This window comes from Oncorhynchus mykiss, chromosome 11 (assembly GCF_057628025.1).
Source record: "Oncorhynchus mykiss isolate SJ-2025 chromosome 11, ASM5762802v1, whole genome shotgun sequence".
Lineage (NCBI taxonomy): Eukaryota > Metazoa > Chordata > Actinopteri > Salmoniformes > Salmonidae > Oncorhynchus > Oncorhynchus mykiss.
This window is the reverse complement of record NC_143032.1, coordinates 58,869,315-58,883,716: the sequence shown is the minus strand read 5'-3', so window position 1 is coordinate 58,883,716 and position 14,402 is coordinate 58,869,315. Positions and strand designations below refer to the sequence as shown.

Here is a 14,402-nt window from a genome sequence, read left to right as displayed (position 1 = left end):
AAGGTGTGGTGGGATTCGAAATGGTCAGTGATCTGTTTATTAACTTGGCTTTCGAAAGACTTTAGATAGGCAGGGCAGGATGGATACAGGTCTGTAACAGTTTGGGTCTAGGGTGTCACTCCCTTTGAAGAGGGGGATGACCCCCTGCAGCTATCCAAGAGGTGGGGGGGGGGGGGGGGGGGGGCTGTTGGCCGGGGTTGGAGTAGCCAGGAGGAAGGCATGGCCAGCCGTTGAGAAATGCTTATTGAAATTTCCGATTATCATGGATTTATCAGTGGTGACCGTGTTACCTAGCCTCAGTGCAGTGGGCAGCTGGGCAGATTAGTGTACATAGCATTATAATAGGTAGAATAGTGTACAATAGTAGGCTATACCCTCATCTATTGCCTGCACTAACCAAGTACTGCACCATACGTCAGGTTCAAACTGTTACAGCTTGATCTGCACTCCACTCCATAACAATTCAATTATATATATATATACAGTTAATAATATAAATATATATTTATATTATTAACTGTTACTAGTCATCCTCTTCAACAACCACATGACCGTGATGGCAAATGAAGTTAATAAAAACAATGTAATTAAATGGAATGATAAATTGGCAGTTGAATATATGTTGTTATTATACCTACTGAGGGTCGGTACCGATAGTGGCTAATATTTAACATGATAGAAACAGGAAACAGAGAAAGTCGGGGTAGTCTATAACTAAGAGATTTGAAAGTGCCCATCCTTGCAAATTAAAAGACTGTATAATTTCAATTCAGCATAATGGCACAGTATTTCATAAACTTTACTGTGGGAAAGCTGATATGTTGATATGCTTCAGTTTGCTTTCATATGACTGGTTTCACATTTGTCTCCATCAATTATAAGGTAAAATAGATCTAAAACAAGTGTAATTTATATTTACAACTCCCTTATCCAATCGGATTATTCATTTACATAGCTCTTGTCAATAGCTCTTATCAAGTTGTAAATTACAGTGCATGGAGAATGCTGTTAGTAGATGTATCTAAAGTAGATGCTTTTTCAACCTGGGTCCGGCAGATTGCTCGACCTTATTCATGGTTTCCTCACATGTAAAGGTGGTGGAATAATTAGGGAATTGAGTCAAGGTCAGAATACGGCGTAACTGTGGACACATCTCTGCCACTCCTTCATTTATTTGATCTCCACCCGAAACTAATAGCGGATGAATAGCACACTATTCTCATGCTTAAGTTCAAGTTCAGAATACGCATATATAGAGAAAAGTGCATAAAAAGGGAATAACGTTCCATTTACGTGAGCTTAACTTGAGACGGAATTCGGAATCAGGGCCCTACTGAATAGAATATACACTATATATACAAAAGTACATGAACATGCCTTAACATTTGTGGATTTGGCAATTCAAGCACACAGCCATGCAATCGCCATAGACAAACATTTGCAGTAGAACGGCCTTACTGAAGAGCTCAGTGACTTTCACTGTGGCACTGTCATAGGATGCCACCTTTCCAACAAGTCAGTTCGTCAAATTTCTGCCCTGCTAGAGCTACCCCGGGCAAATGTACATGCTGTTATTGTGAAATGGAAACATCTAGGCGCAACAACAGCTCAGCCGTGAAGTGGTAGGCCACACAAGCTCACAGATTGGGACCGCTGAGTACTGAAGCGTGTAGCGCATAAAATTGATTGCAACACAGTTGCAACACTAACTCATGCTACCTCAAATGTCAGCACATGAACTGTTCGTCAGGAGCTTCATGAAATGGGTTTCCATGGCCGAGCAGCCGCACACAAGCCTAAGATCACCATGCGCAATGCCAAGCATTGGCTGGAGCTGTGTAAAGTCAACATTGGACTCTGGAGCAGTGGAAGCGTGTTCTCTGGAGTGATGAATCACGCTTCACCATCTGGCAGTCCGACAGACAGATCTGTGTTTGACGGATGTCAGGAGAACAGCCTGAATGCATAGTGCCAACTGTAAAGTTTGGTGGAGGAGGAATAATGGTCTGGGGCTGTTTTTCATGGTTCAGGCTCCTTAGTTGAGGTGAGTGTACTATTTATGATTAATGTTCTCTAAATCCCTCTAACTCTGCTATCTTTGCCCATTTGTTAGAAACTGACGAGGACTCTGAGCGATGGTCTGCTGAACGTGAGTAAAGTGGAAATAACATAGCCATGTTCTGGGGTGTAACTTATCTACTCTGTCAGATGGCCAGTCTTTGCTAACACTAATTTTGACTGATCCTCAGGGAGCCGGGCCCTTGCTGCTGACTCAGCCGGTGGGCAGCAGACTCAGACCCATATGGACAATTACGGAGCCCTCCCTGACTGGTGAGACTGGGAGAGACTGATGGGACTGAATAGGACTGGGAGATTCCACGTTCAACCTCCTCATTTAAACCAACAGTAGAGCTCATGTTGAGAATGTTAGAATGTATTTGTTTCTGTTACTGTAACACCATGACCAAGTTCACAGCATATCAGAAGCATGTGGTCAGTCATTGTGAAACACCCAGTTCGTGCTACTTCAGTCAACATGGTAATTGGGTGAATGGTATAAGTGTGAATTCCAAACCCCGACCCAAGACAAGGAGTGTGGGGAGAGACAAAAACAAGTGCCAGGTAGACACGTTTGGATCTGTTCCTACAGGCATTGACAATGAAACCATGATTAAGTTGTGTTGTGTGTGTGTGTGTGTGTGTGTGTGTGTGTGTGTGTGTGTGTGTGTGTGTGCGTGTGCGCGTGTGCGTGCATGTGTGTTCGTGCATGCATGTTGTTGGGGATTGTGTTTCAGGAGTGAGCTGGGGGTTGAAGATAAGCTTTCAGACCGATGGGGGGAGCCACCACAACCCAGGAGCATATTTGACTTTGAGCCTGGGCAGAGCACCACCTCAGAGGTCCACAGCCAGGTTAGGCCTTACCCTCCTTTACCAGGGTGCTTAACATGTAGCAATACCACACATTTTTTTTACCACACATTTTTGGTACTTGGATTGAACATATTTGTTTGTATTTAAAGGTTGCACTGTGGCAAATAATTCCTGATTTTAAAGCAACATGTTTTTCATTGAGGTTTTCAAAAGATTTGTGGCTTAGCTTCAGAACTATTTTTGAGAGTTTTTCTTTGTACTGTATTTGTTAGTGTGGAGTGGGCTGCCTACAATAGCTGCTCGTAGTGGCAAACACCCTATCCCTTTCTTATTAGGATTAGTTTGTGTCAATACCCTGGAATGCTTCTCAGCTAAAAGCATCTCACGCCAGGTAATCAGGAAGTTGTTAATGTGATCATTGCTACAATGGCAAACACCCTATCCCTTTCTTATTAGGATTAGTTTGTGTCAATACCCTGGAATGCTTCTCAGCTAAAAGCATCTCACGCCAGGTAATCAGGAAGTTGTTAATGCGATCATTGCTACAATGGCAAACCCACACCAGCTGTGTTCCGGCTTTCTTCTTAATTTCGAGATCATAATTTGTAGAACAAACAGAAGAACATGAAGACAGTGTTTGTTAACCATGAACTGCCATAAACTACTGGATGGTCAACAGTGTATGTTTTGCTGTCTCTGATGCATGTGTTCCCTTGGAAATGTATCTAACTTTTCTGCCCTTACTAAAATGAGTAAATGACTCGGAACTACCCATGAGTGTGTGTGTGTGTGTGTGTGTGTGTGTGTGTGTGTGTGTGTGTGTGTGTGTGTGTGTGTGTGTGTGCGTGCATGCATGCATGAGGCCCTTTGAATACTGTATGTCTGTCTGTTAAAATACTCTGAGTGATTTAGAGAGGAGTGTGTTTGTCTCTGGGCTGACGTTTTGAATGGCTCTTGTCGCCAAGCCCCAGATCTGGTGCAAATTGAGCCTGGCGTCTCACAGCGGGAAGAAAACAAATACAGGGCCCAGGCGTCTTGTGATACTGATTATGCCTGTTAACCTCTTGTGGTGCGTAATGTTTCACAGTATGGAGGCGTATTTCATTTACTCTGAAGGTCATCACCAGGCTTGCTCTAGAATAGGTAGAAATTGTCCCTCACCAACTGATACAGGGTCAGATGTGTTTAATACCCCTAATGGTTAAGGATTGGAGGTATTGTAATATGATCCTAGATCTGTGGTTAGGTACAGCTTCTACCTCCAGCAACTCCTCTCCTCAGTTCAGGCCAGCCTGTGTACAGAGAATCACACAATTACAGAGGACAGACCAAATCAAGTGCTGAACTCCTGAGTAGTGATATCATTGCCTGTGATTGTAGTGATGACTACTGACTGAGAGAATACTTTGGCTTTCACAGGAACTCACTCTGCCAAGGTATTTCAAGGAACATGAAAAAGGGGTTGGGAGTTGAAGGTTTCTTAAGTTTATACCCTTTTAAAGTAGTGTAGCAATTCTTTCTAGTGTAAGCTACTGGAACATATGTCTTCTTAAAGGCCCAGTGCAGTCAAAATCCAGTTTGCCTGTGTTTTGCATTGGCTGATGACACTACATTTTTTTGGGAAAAAAATGTGATCTCTGTTATTTCCTGATAGTTGCTGGTTGAAAATACAATCTACACAGGACCTTCTAATCAGCAGGTTTGGGCTGGAGTTTCGGCTTGCCTGGTGACATCACAATGTGGTAAATTGGTAAATAAACCAATAACAAAGCCAGTTCCAAATCTGCCAATAACAGGTAGTTTTTAGTTTTCCGTCCCCCACTCCCAGACAGTCCTAGCAAAATGATTGCTTGAGAAATAGCTTTTTGTCAATTTTATTGGAAAACTAGTATGGTAAGGTATTTAAAAACCCAGTGCAGTCAAGAATGTGATTTTCCTGTGTTTTATATATATTTCCACACTTTAAGGTTGGAATAATACTGTGAAATTGTGAAAATAATGATAATATCTTTTTAGTGTAAGAGCTGTTTGAAAAGACCACCTGAAATTTCAGCCTGTTTCGGTTGGAGTTTTGGCCTGCCTGGTGACATGGACCTTTAATTGTTACCCCAAAATGATTTGATATTGATATAAAAATGTCTGCATTGAGCCTTTAATGAGGGAATGAGTTCGGTTTCATCTGACTGTTGAATTATTTATGTGGATGTAGAGATAATGAAGTGAATCAGATTGACTGACTATAAAGTAGTCGACAGGAACGCACTTCTGTGTTTGGCTGGATTACATAAAAAACACAGGTTTTGTATGTATCACAAACTATGATCATGCTTTACTGTAAATTAAACTGCAGGGTTTTTTAAGTGGGAGAACTTGCACAATTGGTGGCTGACTAAATACTTTTTTTGCCCCACTGTATATGACCAACTCTCAGGTCTCCCTGTCTGACTGTGTGCTCAGAGTCTATATGTTTGTGTTTCCCAGCCTCAGAGTCAGCCAGCCCAGAAGCCCCAGCAGCCTCCCATACAGCTGGCCCAGCAGCCGCCGATACAGCTGGCCCAGCACAGACCCACAGAGAAACCCTGGTCCCCCATAGAGAAGCCGTCTAAGCCATCCGCTTTCGAGGTGAGTGCTCACAGTGATATGATAGTTGTCATAACCTCCACCATGATGGCCAAAGGCAGTGATTGTTTTAATGAGCTAGCAAAGAAAAAGGAAAAGTTAGCATGGACAGATTGAATCATGCCAGGAGCATGAAAGTATGGGGCCACCATGAGTTACTGTATTTAGTTGGATATTTGATTGATTCATTCCCTCCAACCACCATGCTGCGTTGACCAGGAGTCTCTGCTCTCTGAGCTGAGCTGTTTTGAGGCTGAGCTGGACTCGGACATCCAGGGCCTGGAGAGGAGGCTTTCCCAGAAGAAGCAGACGCGGCGAGGCCGGGGTGAGGTACTGAGGCCCCCCTTGTGACTCTGCTGAAGCAACCCTCCTCCCTGCTACCCTGCCTGTAACCCTCTCCTCACTCTCACACTCCTCTAGAAATACACTGAGAGGAGGTCAGGTTGCTTGCATGGATAATGTCAATACCATACCTCCCTGTTATCTCCCCATCTCCCCCTCCTGTGAGGACTGTTTGAAAGACAGACAGGCCTGCATGCCAACCCCGACACTGCCCTGTGACCCTGCTACCCCCAGGACCTGCCTGCCTTGCACTTGGATGTGTCTGCCTCAAATCACACGCCTACAAATCTAAACCCCTCACAAATCTAAATCAGACTGCAAATCCAACACGCATTTGTTATATTTTTCCCTCGCGCTTTCTGTAGAAAAAGAGGTTAAATTCAATGAAGAACTTAACTGTTTGCAACACTGTATGCCTTGTGTGCGTTTAATGCTGAATTGAAGGATTTCATTTCACTCTTCAAAAGTTGATGCTGATTCTCTTCACAACCTTAATTTGCACCTCATCTAATCAGCTGTATGTGGTTGTATACTGCCAGTCCTCAATCAAAGATGCCACAGAAAGATACTGTTACCAACCTTGTCATTGTATTCAATGGAGTGTAGGACCCAGGGGAGTTCTCTCTCCCTCTGGCTCATTTGGGAGTGGTCACCACCTCTGCTCTGTCTGAGTAGCTGTGAGATTTCCTCCAAAAGAGAACAGCCTTCAATGTGATCTCTGCTTCCAGGGTGCCAGGAATGCTGATCCAGGAACTTCTGCAGGGACAGGGACAACACAGGACAACAGGTGAGTAATGGGACAGCGTTGTTGCTTTGTCTGTTGGTGTGATTGTACATACAACGGTTTTATCCCTTCAGTAAAACTATGTCTCAAGTTGTACAGGGTAGGTCATTGGGTGTAGCTGCATCACTTTTCTGATGTTGAGAAATATGTACAGGAATTGTTGTCGATACAGGAAACAGTTATTATACTGTTCATTGTTGTATCCTGCTACTATAGTTGCGTCCCCAAAACCATGTCAACATCAACTGATTCACGCGCCATTATTTAATTTGCTCTGACAAATCTGTTCATGACAGGGGATTTACTCAGCAAATCTTTTAGCCTTTTTTCAAATCATTGGGGCCTTTCTTAAGCTTCCTTATCCAGACAATATTTTGTTTTGGACAAAGATCAAATCTGGCAGTTGGTCTCACTGACATGAATTGTGCTTTGTTTTTAGACCATAAAGTTTTTTTTTTACAACTTTATTGTCCCACAGAGGCTACAGATGCACTATTGACCTGTGTGCATAATTTCTGACTCAATATACTACTTGGGTATGAGTAGAAAATCCACATGTTGTTTCTACAAGATTCATGTATGTCAATGGTATTGAGACTATTGCTTGCGCATTACAGTTGGATGACTGATGCCTCTTCAGTGACTAAGTGACTAAGCATCTACAAGTCTGTTTACAACCATTTGCTGTTGTCTTGATACTAACGGGTGGGACCCACTTCCCCAGGCATGTGTCTGTGCACTGGCAGGTTGGTCATTGAAGAGTCTAGCTAGACTGCGGCTTGATGACCAGTGCAGAGAGATGAAGCAAGTCTAAGCCATGATTCAAATTATTGCAGTCAATTCATTTTTGCAGGCATGTGAAACAACCGCCCGACAGTTACAATGCCGTTTTTTAAAGATAATGCAATTCAAAAGCTTGTGACTTTCTAAAGATATTCTCCAAAATGATCCCAGATTGTGCGGTTAGTGTGTAGCATGAGGCCAGTGTGAACTGCAGAGGGAGGTAACACCAGGACATGCCAGGTTAATGGTTGAGCCCCAGTCTGGCTGGTGGCCACATACCAGACCTCCTCTGAGCCCAACTCCCACGTTCTTAATCCAGTTACACATTTCTTCATCCACTATGGATACATGCACTTGTCCATCACACTACTCTTGCAATAAGTTACAGTCTTTACAGTCGTTGGTTCCCTATCAGTTAGAAATGAGAACTTAGCATAGTAAAGTTAGTCTTGCTGCCTAGTAGACACTGTTATAGAATACTTAATAGTTGAGCTACATACCCTTTTAACAAATTGAAGTTCAGTTAATTTCTTGCCTACTGTGTAATACATTCTTGGACAGATCTCTCCTAGTTGTTGTTTGCTAAACTGAGCTCATGTGTTTTGGCCAAGCGACCTTCTTCCTACCTCGAGACCTCAGAGTCCGGTTACTGAGCAGGTTGCTAAGGAGATGTAAAATGGAAACATACAACAGTAAGAATACGGCAGGTTTTTACGGCTTCCTGTTGTCCAGGCCTCCTGTTTGGCTGCAGGCAGACACAGCCAGCTGCCAGACTCTGACTGGATCAACAGGCAGGTGTGATGCCTTTCTGTGACTGTGTTTATCTGGTTCAGACAGTGGACAGCTGTTTACTGATCTAATGCACTTTCTCAGATACATGTTTGTTTAATAATGATACTGATTTGCTCATGCTGCTATGTCTTTTAACTTCACATTTATTGGAGAACCCTGCATGATGTTTCCCTGTCATTTACACACGGTAATAAAGTCAGCGACTATGATGATGACTATGAGTTCTCCAAAGACCGAAGGTCCCCAGAGTAATTTCCTCTCTCTCCTGTCTCCTCTCTCTCAATTTTGTCATCTGTTTCAACTTTTGTTTGATCTTTATATGCAAACCAGCAGCTGTGGCCAGAGGCCAAATCTGCATGACAAATGTATATACTACTGCACACAGTACCCTGTCCTTATACAGTGTGGAGCTCCACTATGTGGGCTGTTAATGTTGGGAAACATCTAATTGACTGGAGTTTGTGGGAGCATACAGTCATATAGTAAACCTGTTCTCTTTTCCTGTCGTTTCTTTCCAGCTCTTTGACTGGAGCAAAGCAACCTCTCCATCCTCCCATTGTCCCCACAACAGCTGTTTCTCAGAGGGCAGACCCTAGTCCCACACATGGTAAGGCTATGTAGGAGTTGATCCTGGATCCAATCCATACATGAAAACCTTTATTCAGAAAGAGTGGTGCTAAGGCTAGGCCACTCAACATGCAGTCTCGGTAAAATGGCCCAGTAAAGACTAGTAACAGTAGGTTATGTATAATACTGCTGTGTACTTGAATGCTGTAGTTGGAATTGATTCATTTTAATAGTGGCTAATGTTTAAAATCTAATCAGTGACACTTCCATGGAAAAACAGCCTCTTCTAACGGAATACAGTAATTCAATATGGGACTACCGTTGAAGTCTGTGATTCCTTGTCATTTCCTGCAGACTTTCCTGATCTGTCTGAATGAATTTGATATAAAACTGATCTGGATTAGTGAGAGGAGAGGTTTCTTACTTTTAGCATGGAAAGAGCTGTAGTGTATGGGTGGGGAGGTAGCACAGAAAATAGGGACTGCTGGCCGGAAACCTTGATTATAGATCAGCTTTATCCAACTGTTTTTCTTGGAGATTAGTCTAAGAACCAGCCCAAAGGTTTGGCTTCTTTAGAAGAACATACATTGAACTGGAGAGGGTTCATTCAATGTTTACATATCTTCCCACCGACTTGATATAATTACTCTTAAAGCATCAAAAAGCTGGATTGGGAGGCTATACAATTTCCTGATGAACCTTGTGATTCTGCTCCACTCTTTTGACCCGTGTCTTGTTTCCTCACTCTCATCTGTTGCTCTCCACGTCTCCCTGCTGTTCTACAATAGAACGCCTCTCCCCTGCACCTGAAGTCATGGAGTTCCCACCCAAAAGACAGGAGAAGCAGGTAGATGTCTTTATCCTTCTTGGTGTTGGGATATGCAATTACTATACATACCTGTGTATGCTGTACACAATGTGAAAACATTTTGAAAATGTATCTATGATCTTTGAGGAGCGAGGTTCATCGGAAGGTTTTGGTGCTTTATGTATTGTGGTCTGAAAAGAATCTGTATATATGAACATATTGTTTTGTTTTCTTTTAGCTGCCCTGATTAGGATCTTGCTATAACTATCAACAACTGCAAGCTGGAACAGGCCTGTGCCCTTGTGAGAAGCAGACTTTCACATCTCGCCAATAAACTTTTTTTGTGTTTGTTTGTGCAGATGAAAGCAGCAAGAGCCAAGTTCAATTTCCAGGCTCAGTCCCCCAAGTGAGTTATAATTCCTGCTGATCGGCTGCAAACCATTCCCCCTCACATGTCCGTTTAACTGTATTGTCAGTGAAACGAAACACACTCAATGTAATTATATCACATTTAGGCCAGTCAAACCTAATTTGACCAAACCGATTTTCTCAGAAAGCCCAATAATGTTAATATCGAGTTAGTAAAGCTGAGCTCTTCAATTAATCTAATGCATGTCCCTCGAGCCACAGTCTGACTTTTATCCTCCTCTTCCTAGGGAACTGTCTCTACAGAAGGGAGACATTGTTTACATCCTCAGGCAGGTAGATGCCAACTGGTTTGAAGGAGAGCATCATGGGAGAGCCGGTATCTTCCCCACAACCTATGTGGAGGTGGGTGTGCATCCAACTAACCTCTGAATGTCGATTCATGTGATGCGCTCCACATGTCATTCTGAACCTCACTCATTTCTGCTCCAGATTGTCCCTCCTACAGAGAAGCCCACACCCATCAAGTCTCCCACCATCCAGGTGCTGGATTACGGACAGGCAGTGGCTCTGTTCACCTTCAATGCAGACCTGCCTGTTGAGCTGTCCTTCCGTAAAGTGAGCATCCTACTATGTATTCTATCTTTAACACCCTAATACCTGTTTTAAATCCTGAAGAAAGCCAGCCTGGAATCAATGCAGGACAGGTTCATAAAAAGGCTGCAAGTAAACCCCCCCCTGCTCCTCTATCTCAGGGCGAGGTGATCAGTGTAACCAGGCGTGTGGATGACAGGTGGCTGGAGGGCCGGGTACCAGGGACTACCAGGAGTGGCATCTTCCCCACCAACTATGTCCAGGTTAACAAGTTGCCCCGCACCAAATCATCCTCTGACGACTACCCAGTTTGCCCCATGTCACCCACATCCCCAGAGCCAATGAGTCCAGGGCGTCCTCTACACTCACCCTGCTCTCCTTTGACCCGCTCGCCTCGGAGTCTGACCCCCTCCTCCCGCAGCCCTGAACCAGGATTTTCCCCCCTGAAGCCGTCCTCACCCATATCCCATGGGACAGTAGCTTCCCATTCACGTTCATCCCTCCAGCCCTCACTATCTAAAGAAGCACCCAATCACTGGCCACACCCCACTTCTGGGCCTGCCTCCCCCACCCCCCAGAGCAACCACTGGGGAGGAGCACAACCGGCTTTGCACAACTCCATTGGCAGAGCTGATTCACCGTCCAATCAGATGTCCCCATCTGCCCACAGGGGAGGAGCAGCCCCGAACAACATCCCCAAAACAAAAACGACCAACAATGCTGGCTCAACAGTAGTGCAACGCCAACCGTGAGTCAAATGTTTTTGCCAATGAAAATGTGATTTTATGTAATGTAATGGAGGTACTGTTTATCTAATTTTTCACTGCCACAGTCTACTCACCTTGCCAAAAATCAAATCCCACACCCTGGTCTGTGCTCTCACTCAGATACAAAGCAGTTTACAACTACAACCCACAGAACAGAGATGAGCTGGAACTGAGAGAGGGGGACATCGTACAAGTGATGGAGAAGTGTGATGATGGCTGGTTTGTAGGTAAGACATTTACACGACTTGAAAGGGGCAATCTGCAGTAGCTACATCTATTTTTGGACTTTATAAATTAATGATATGTACCCATTGATTCTTGAATAATGTAACTTATAAATGCCTCATGAGCTTAGTTCAACTATCATACCCATCAGCACCCAAAATATAAGCTTGTTTCACGCAAATGTTTGTAAACAAACTAACATGTAAACAAACACTATATAGCCTCAAAACATGGTTAAAACTATGTTTATTTCATGGATGGTCTGTCCTTGCATCCATAGCTCTGTCTATGAATTTTAGAGTTCTTACATTTCTCCAGCCCCGCCCCTCAGCTTTTTAGCGGAATGTGCTGGAGAGGACACTTTGTTATTGTTTCGGCAGGCGGATTGCCACTTTTAAGTTAAGTCAAATTAAATACAAGTGTGCCCCCTATCGGGCAGCAAATGATATTACAAGTATTACTTATGTAGTCAGATGAACGGACCAGGGTTGTCTTGGCTGTATGATGTAAAGTAGGAGAGAGCAGTCTTTTGGTTTACAATGTGCTCTGCTCTTTCCTTAGGTACGTCAGAAAGGACACATGCCTTTGGGACTTTCCCAGGGAACTATGTCACACCAGTGTAACTGCTTCTCTCTACCTGTCCACTCCACAACCACATGGACTGTAGTGGACACATGGCTATTAGATCAACCAGCACATCAGATCATTCCAGCAGCCATATGACCAACCCCTTACCCCAACACCCACTGTCACGAACCTGGTTTAGTCAGGTCTGCATGTTCACATCAGCCAGTGACCACAGCTGTTGACCAGTGTGCAGCTAGTCTGGAGGTAGGAACACTGTGGTTTGACACCTCACCCCCAGCATGTGGTCCATCACTGAATAGTCTTGGAGTGATTTTCACAGACACTGCTTGAATGGATATAATGAATGCTGATGATACTGTTCCAGGTACAGTATAAAGAAAGAACTTTGTCCTCATTGACTAAAACTCAAATTACATTCCTTCAGTACAGTTCAGCTACTTCTATGGAGTGTTCGGCTTAGCATGCACCTGCTGCACTTTGTCACCCAAGTGCCATCACAGACACAAATGCCTGAGAATGTTATGGTCTCTATAACGTAGACAGAATGAATGTTGCCTTTTAAATGTCTTCCTACACTTTGATTTCAGATCAATAAATGCGTCCTGGGTGTGTCCGAGGCTACAGCACTGATATGAACGTCCAATATACATGAATGGATCACTTACTTTATTATTCGAAACAATGGCATAAAATATTTGTTGCTTGGTTACAAAATAGTTCTGCTGACTCTCCATTTGTTCAAGATTGTTTGCTCTGCTGCATAGAGTACTAATACAATCAAGGCAACGTCTTTATGTCCTTCAGTGTGTTATTGTTCGCTACTTACATCTTTAATTCATCTCGCATGTAATGATTCAGCCAGCCATTTGTGCAGCTTGTATTTCTGTTGGGAACAGAGGAGGTGTTGAGTGTTAGTGGAAGTTGAATGTGATGGTGGAGAAGAGGAATGTTGACGTTAACCCCCAAGTGAATGCAACACAGAATGTCTTGACAGAGCAGAAGTGGAGCTACACCAATTGTATCAATTCAGTGGAACTACTGACATTTTTAGGCCATGACCTAAGGGATAGCGAAGAGATGCCATTGCTTCACTTTGGAGCACAGATCTTTTCTGAAACGAATCATGCTTGTCAACTACAACATCAAAACCCACAATGGTGTTCAAACCTTTCAGAAAGAAAGGCGTGAACAGTAAAATGGACCAGGAGATTGATTCCTTAGGCTACTGTACATTTGATTTGGTAGCTCAATTCTACTGCAAACTGTGTTTGTTTACTACTGTTTCTATTAATCTGTCGCTTAAAAAAATGAACCAATTTGCTTTGACATACAGTATACATTGAAACAGCGAATCGGAGGTCTGCATACAAGTGTAACCAATGGCAAATATACGTTTAAGTCAATACGAAGCAACTAAACCCCAAACCCCTATCATGATGTTGCCAAATGAAATGTTTCTCTGCTTTGTTCATTAACGGTATTGTCAAAATGCAACATACCTTTTCTAGCCACAACATATGATTGTACAGGGTTTTAACCATGTCAGATTGAACGTAATATATTTCATTTAATACCAACCAATGTTCTTCAATATCTATGATACACACACATATGTAATTCAAATAAACAATATAAAGTGATAAAACGGTTTTGATGTGTGACTCGAATTGATTCCCGAGCGGTTTGACGTTTGTGAAGTAGCTTGGCCAGAGCTTTCCGACCCTGTTCCTGGAGAGCTACTCTTGAAGCTGTTCACTCCAACCCCAGTTGTAAGTAACCTGATTCTTTTTATCAACCAGCTAATTATTAGATTCAGCTGCGCTAGATTAGGGTTGGAGTGAAAACCAATAGAACAGTAGCTCTACAGGAACAGGGTTAGGAAGCCCTGAGCTAGGCCTACCTTTAGCCTACCTCTATTTCCTTCATAAATATGAGTTTACAGTCTGTTTCTGCTCTCTGAAAAGACAGATTTCCCACAAATGTGTAGGCCTGTTCTAGGAGGACTATTTTATTCCAAAGTGTGATCATGAGCACCGAGACAACCATCAGCACATGTGACTGACTATAGCTAGCGCTCCTCTTCTTACAAAGTGGTCGTGTTCCCTGCTCAGGAGTTGCGTGCATCAACCAATGGGTGCCAAGTCATCGACAGTGCTGCCTGGCACCAGATTGTTACAACATACGATGAAATGAACTGATATCTAAAATTCCTATCAAGGCGTTGTAAGATCTGGCATGGGTCAGCAATGTCTGATGAGAGAAACACGACCATCACGTGCTTAGCTGATACGTAAAA

At 43.3% G+C, this 14,402-nt stretch overlaps 1 protein-coding gene across 30 annotated transcripts in view; it reads left to right on the top strand.

Moving 5' to 3' along the window:
* The window catches only part of sorbs3 (sorbin and SH3 domain containing 3), a 38,120-nt gene extending 24,369 nt beyond the window's left edge, over positions 1-13,751 (top strand). For 7 of the 30 annotated variants that reach the window (XM_090190639.1, XM_021621532.3, XM_090190640.1 and 4 more), the window contains 14 exons: positions 2,114-2,149; positions 2,250-2,331; positions 2,796-2,910; positions 5,353-5,493; positions 5,710-5,820; positions 6,561-6,619; positions 8,710-8,798; positions 9,547-9,605; positions 9,926-9,972; positions 10,223-10,337; positions 10,425-10,550; positions 10,688-11,274; positions 11,414-11,520; positions 12,080-13,751. In XM_090190639.1, the coding sequence (XP_090046765.1) occupies positions 2,114-2,149; positions 2,250-2,331; positions 2,796-2,910; positions 5,353-5,493; positions 5,710-5,820; positions 6,561-6,619; positions 8,710-8,798; positions 9,547-9,605; positions 9,926-9,972; positions 10,223-10,337; positions 10,425-10,550; positions 10,688-11,274; positions 11,414-11,520; positions 12,080-12,141 (1,736 nt within the window). In that variant the 3' untranslated portion in view covers positions 12,142-13,751. The remainder of the gene's footprint in view (positions 1-2,113; positions 2,150-2,249; positions 2,332-2,795; positions 2,911-5,352; positions 5,494-5,709; positions 5,821-6,560; positions 6,620-8,709; positions 8,799-9,546; positions 9,606-9,925; positions 9,973-10,222; positions 10,338-10,424; positions 10,551-10,687; positions 11,275-11,413; positions 11,521-12,079) is intronic. The other 23 variants (XM_090190647.1, XM_090190644.1, XM_090190648.1 and 20 more) reach the window with 6 other exon arrangements.
* The last annotated feature ends 651 nt before the right edge of the window (positions 13,752-14,402 follow it).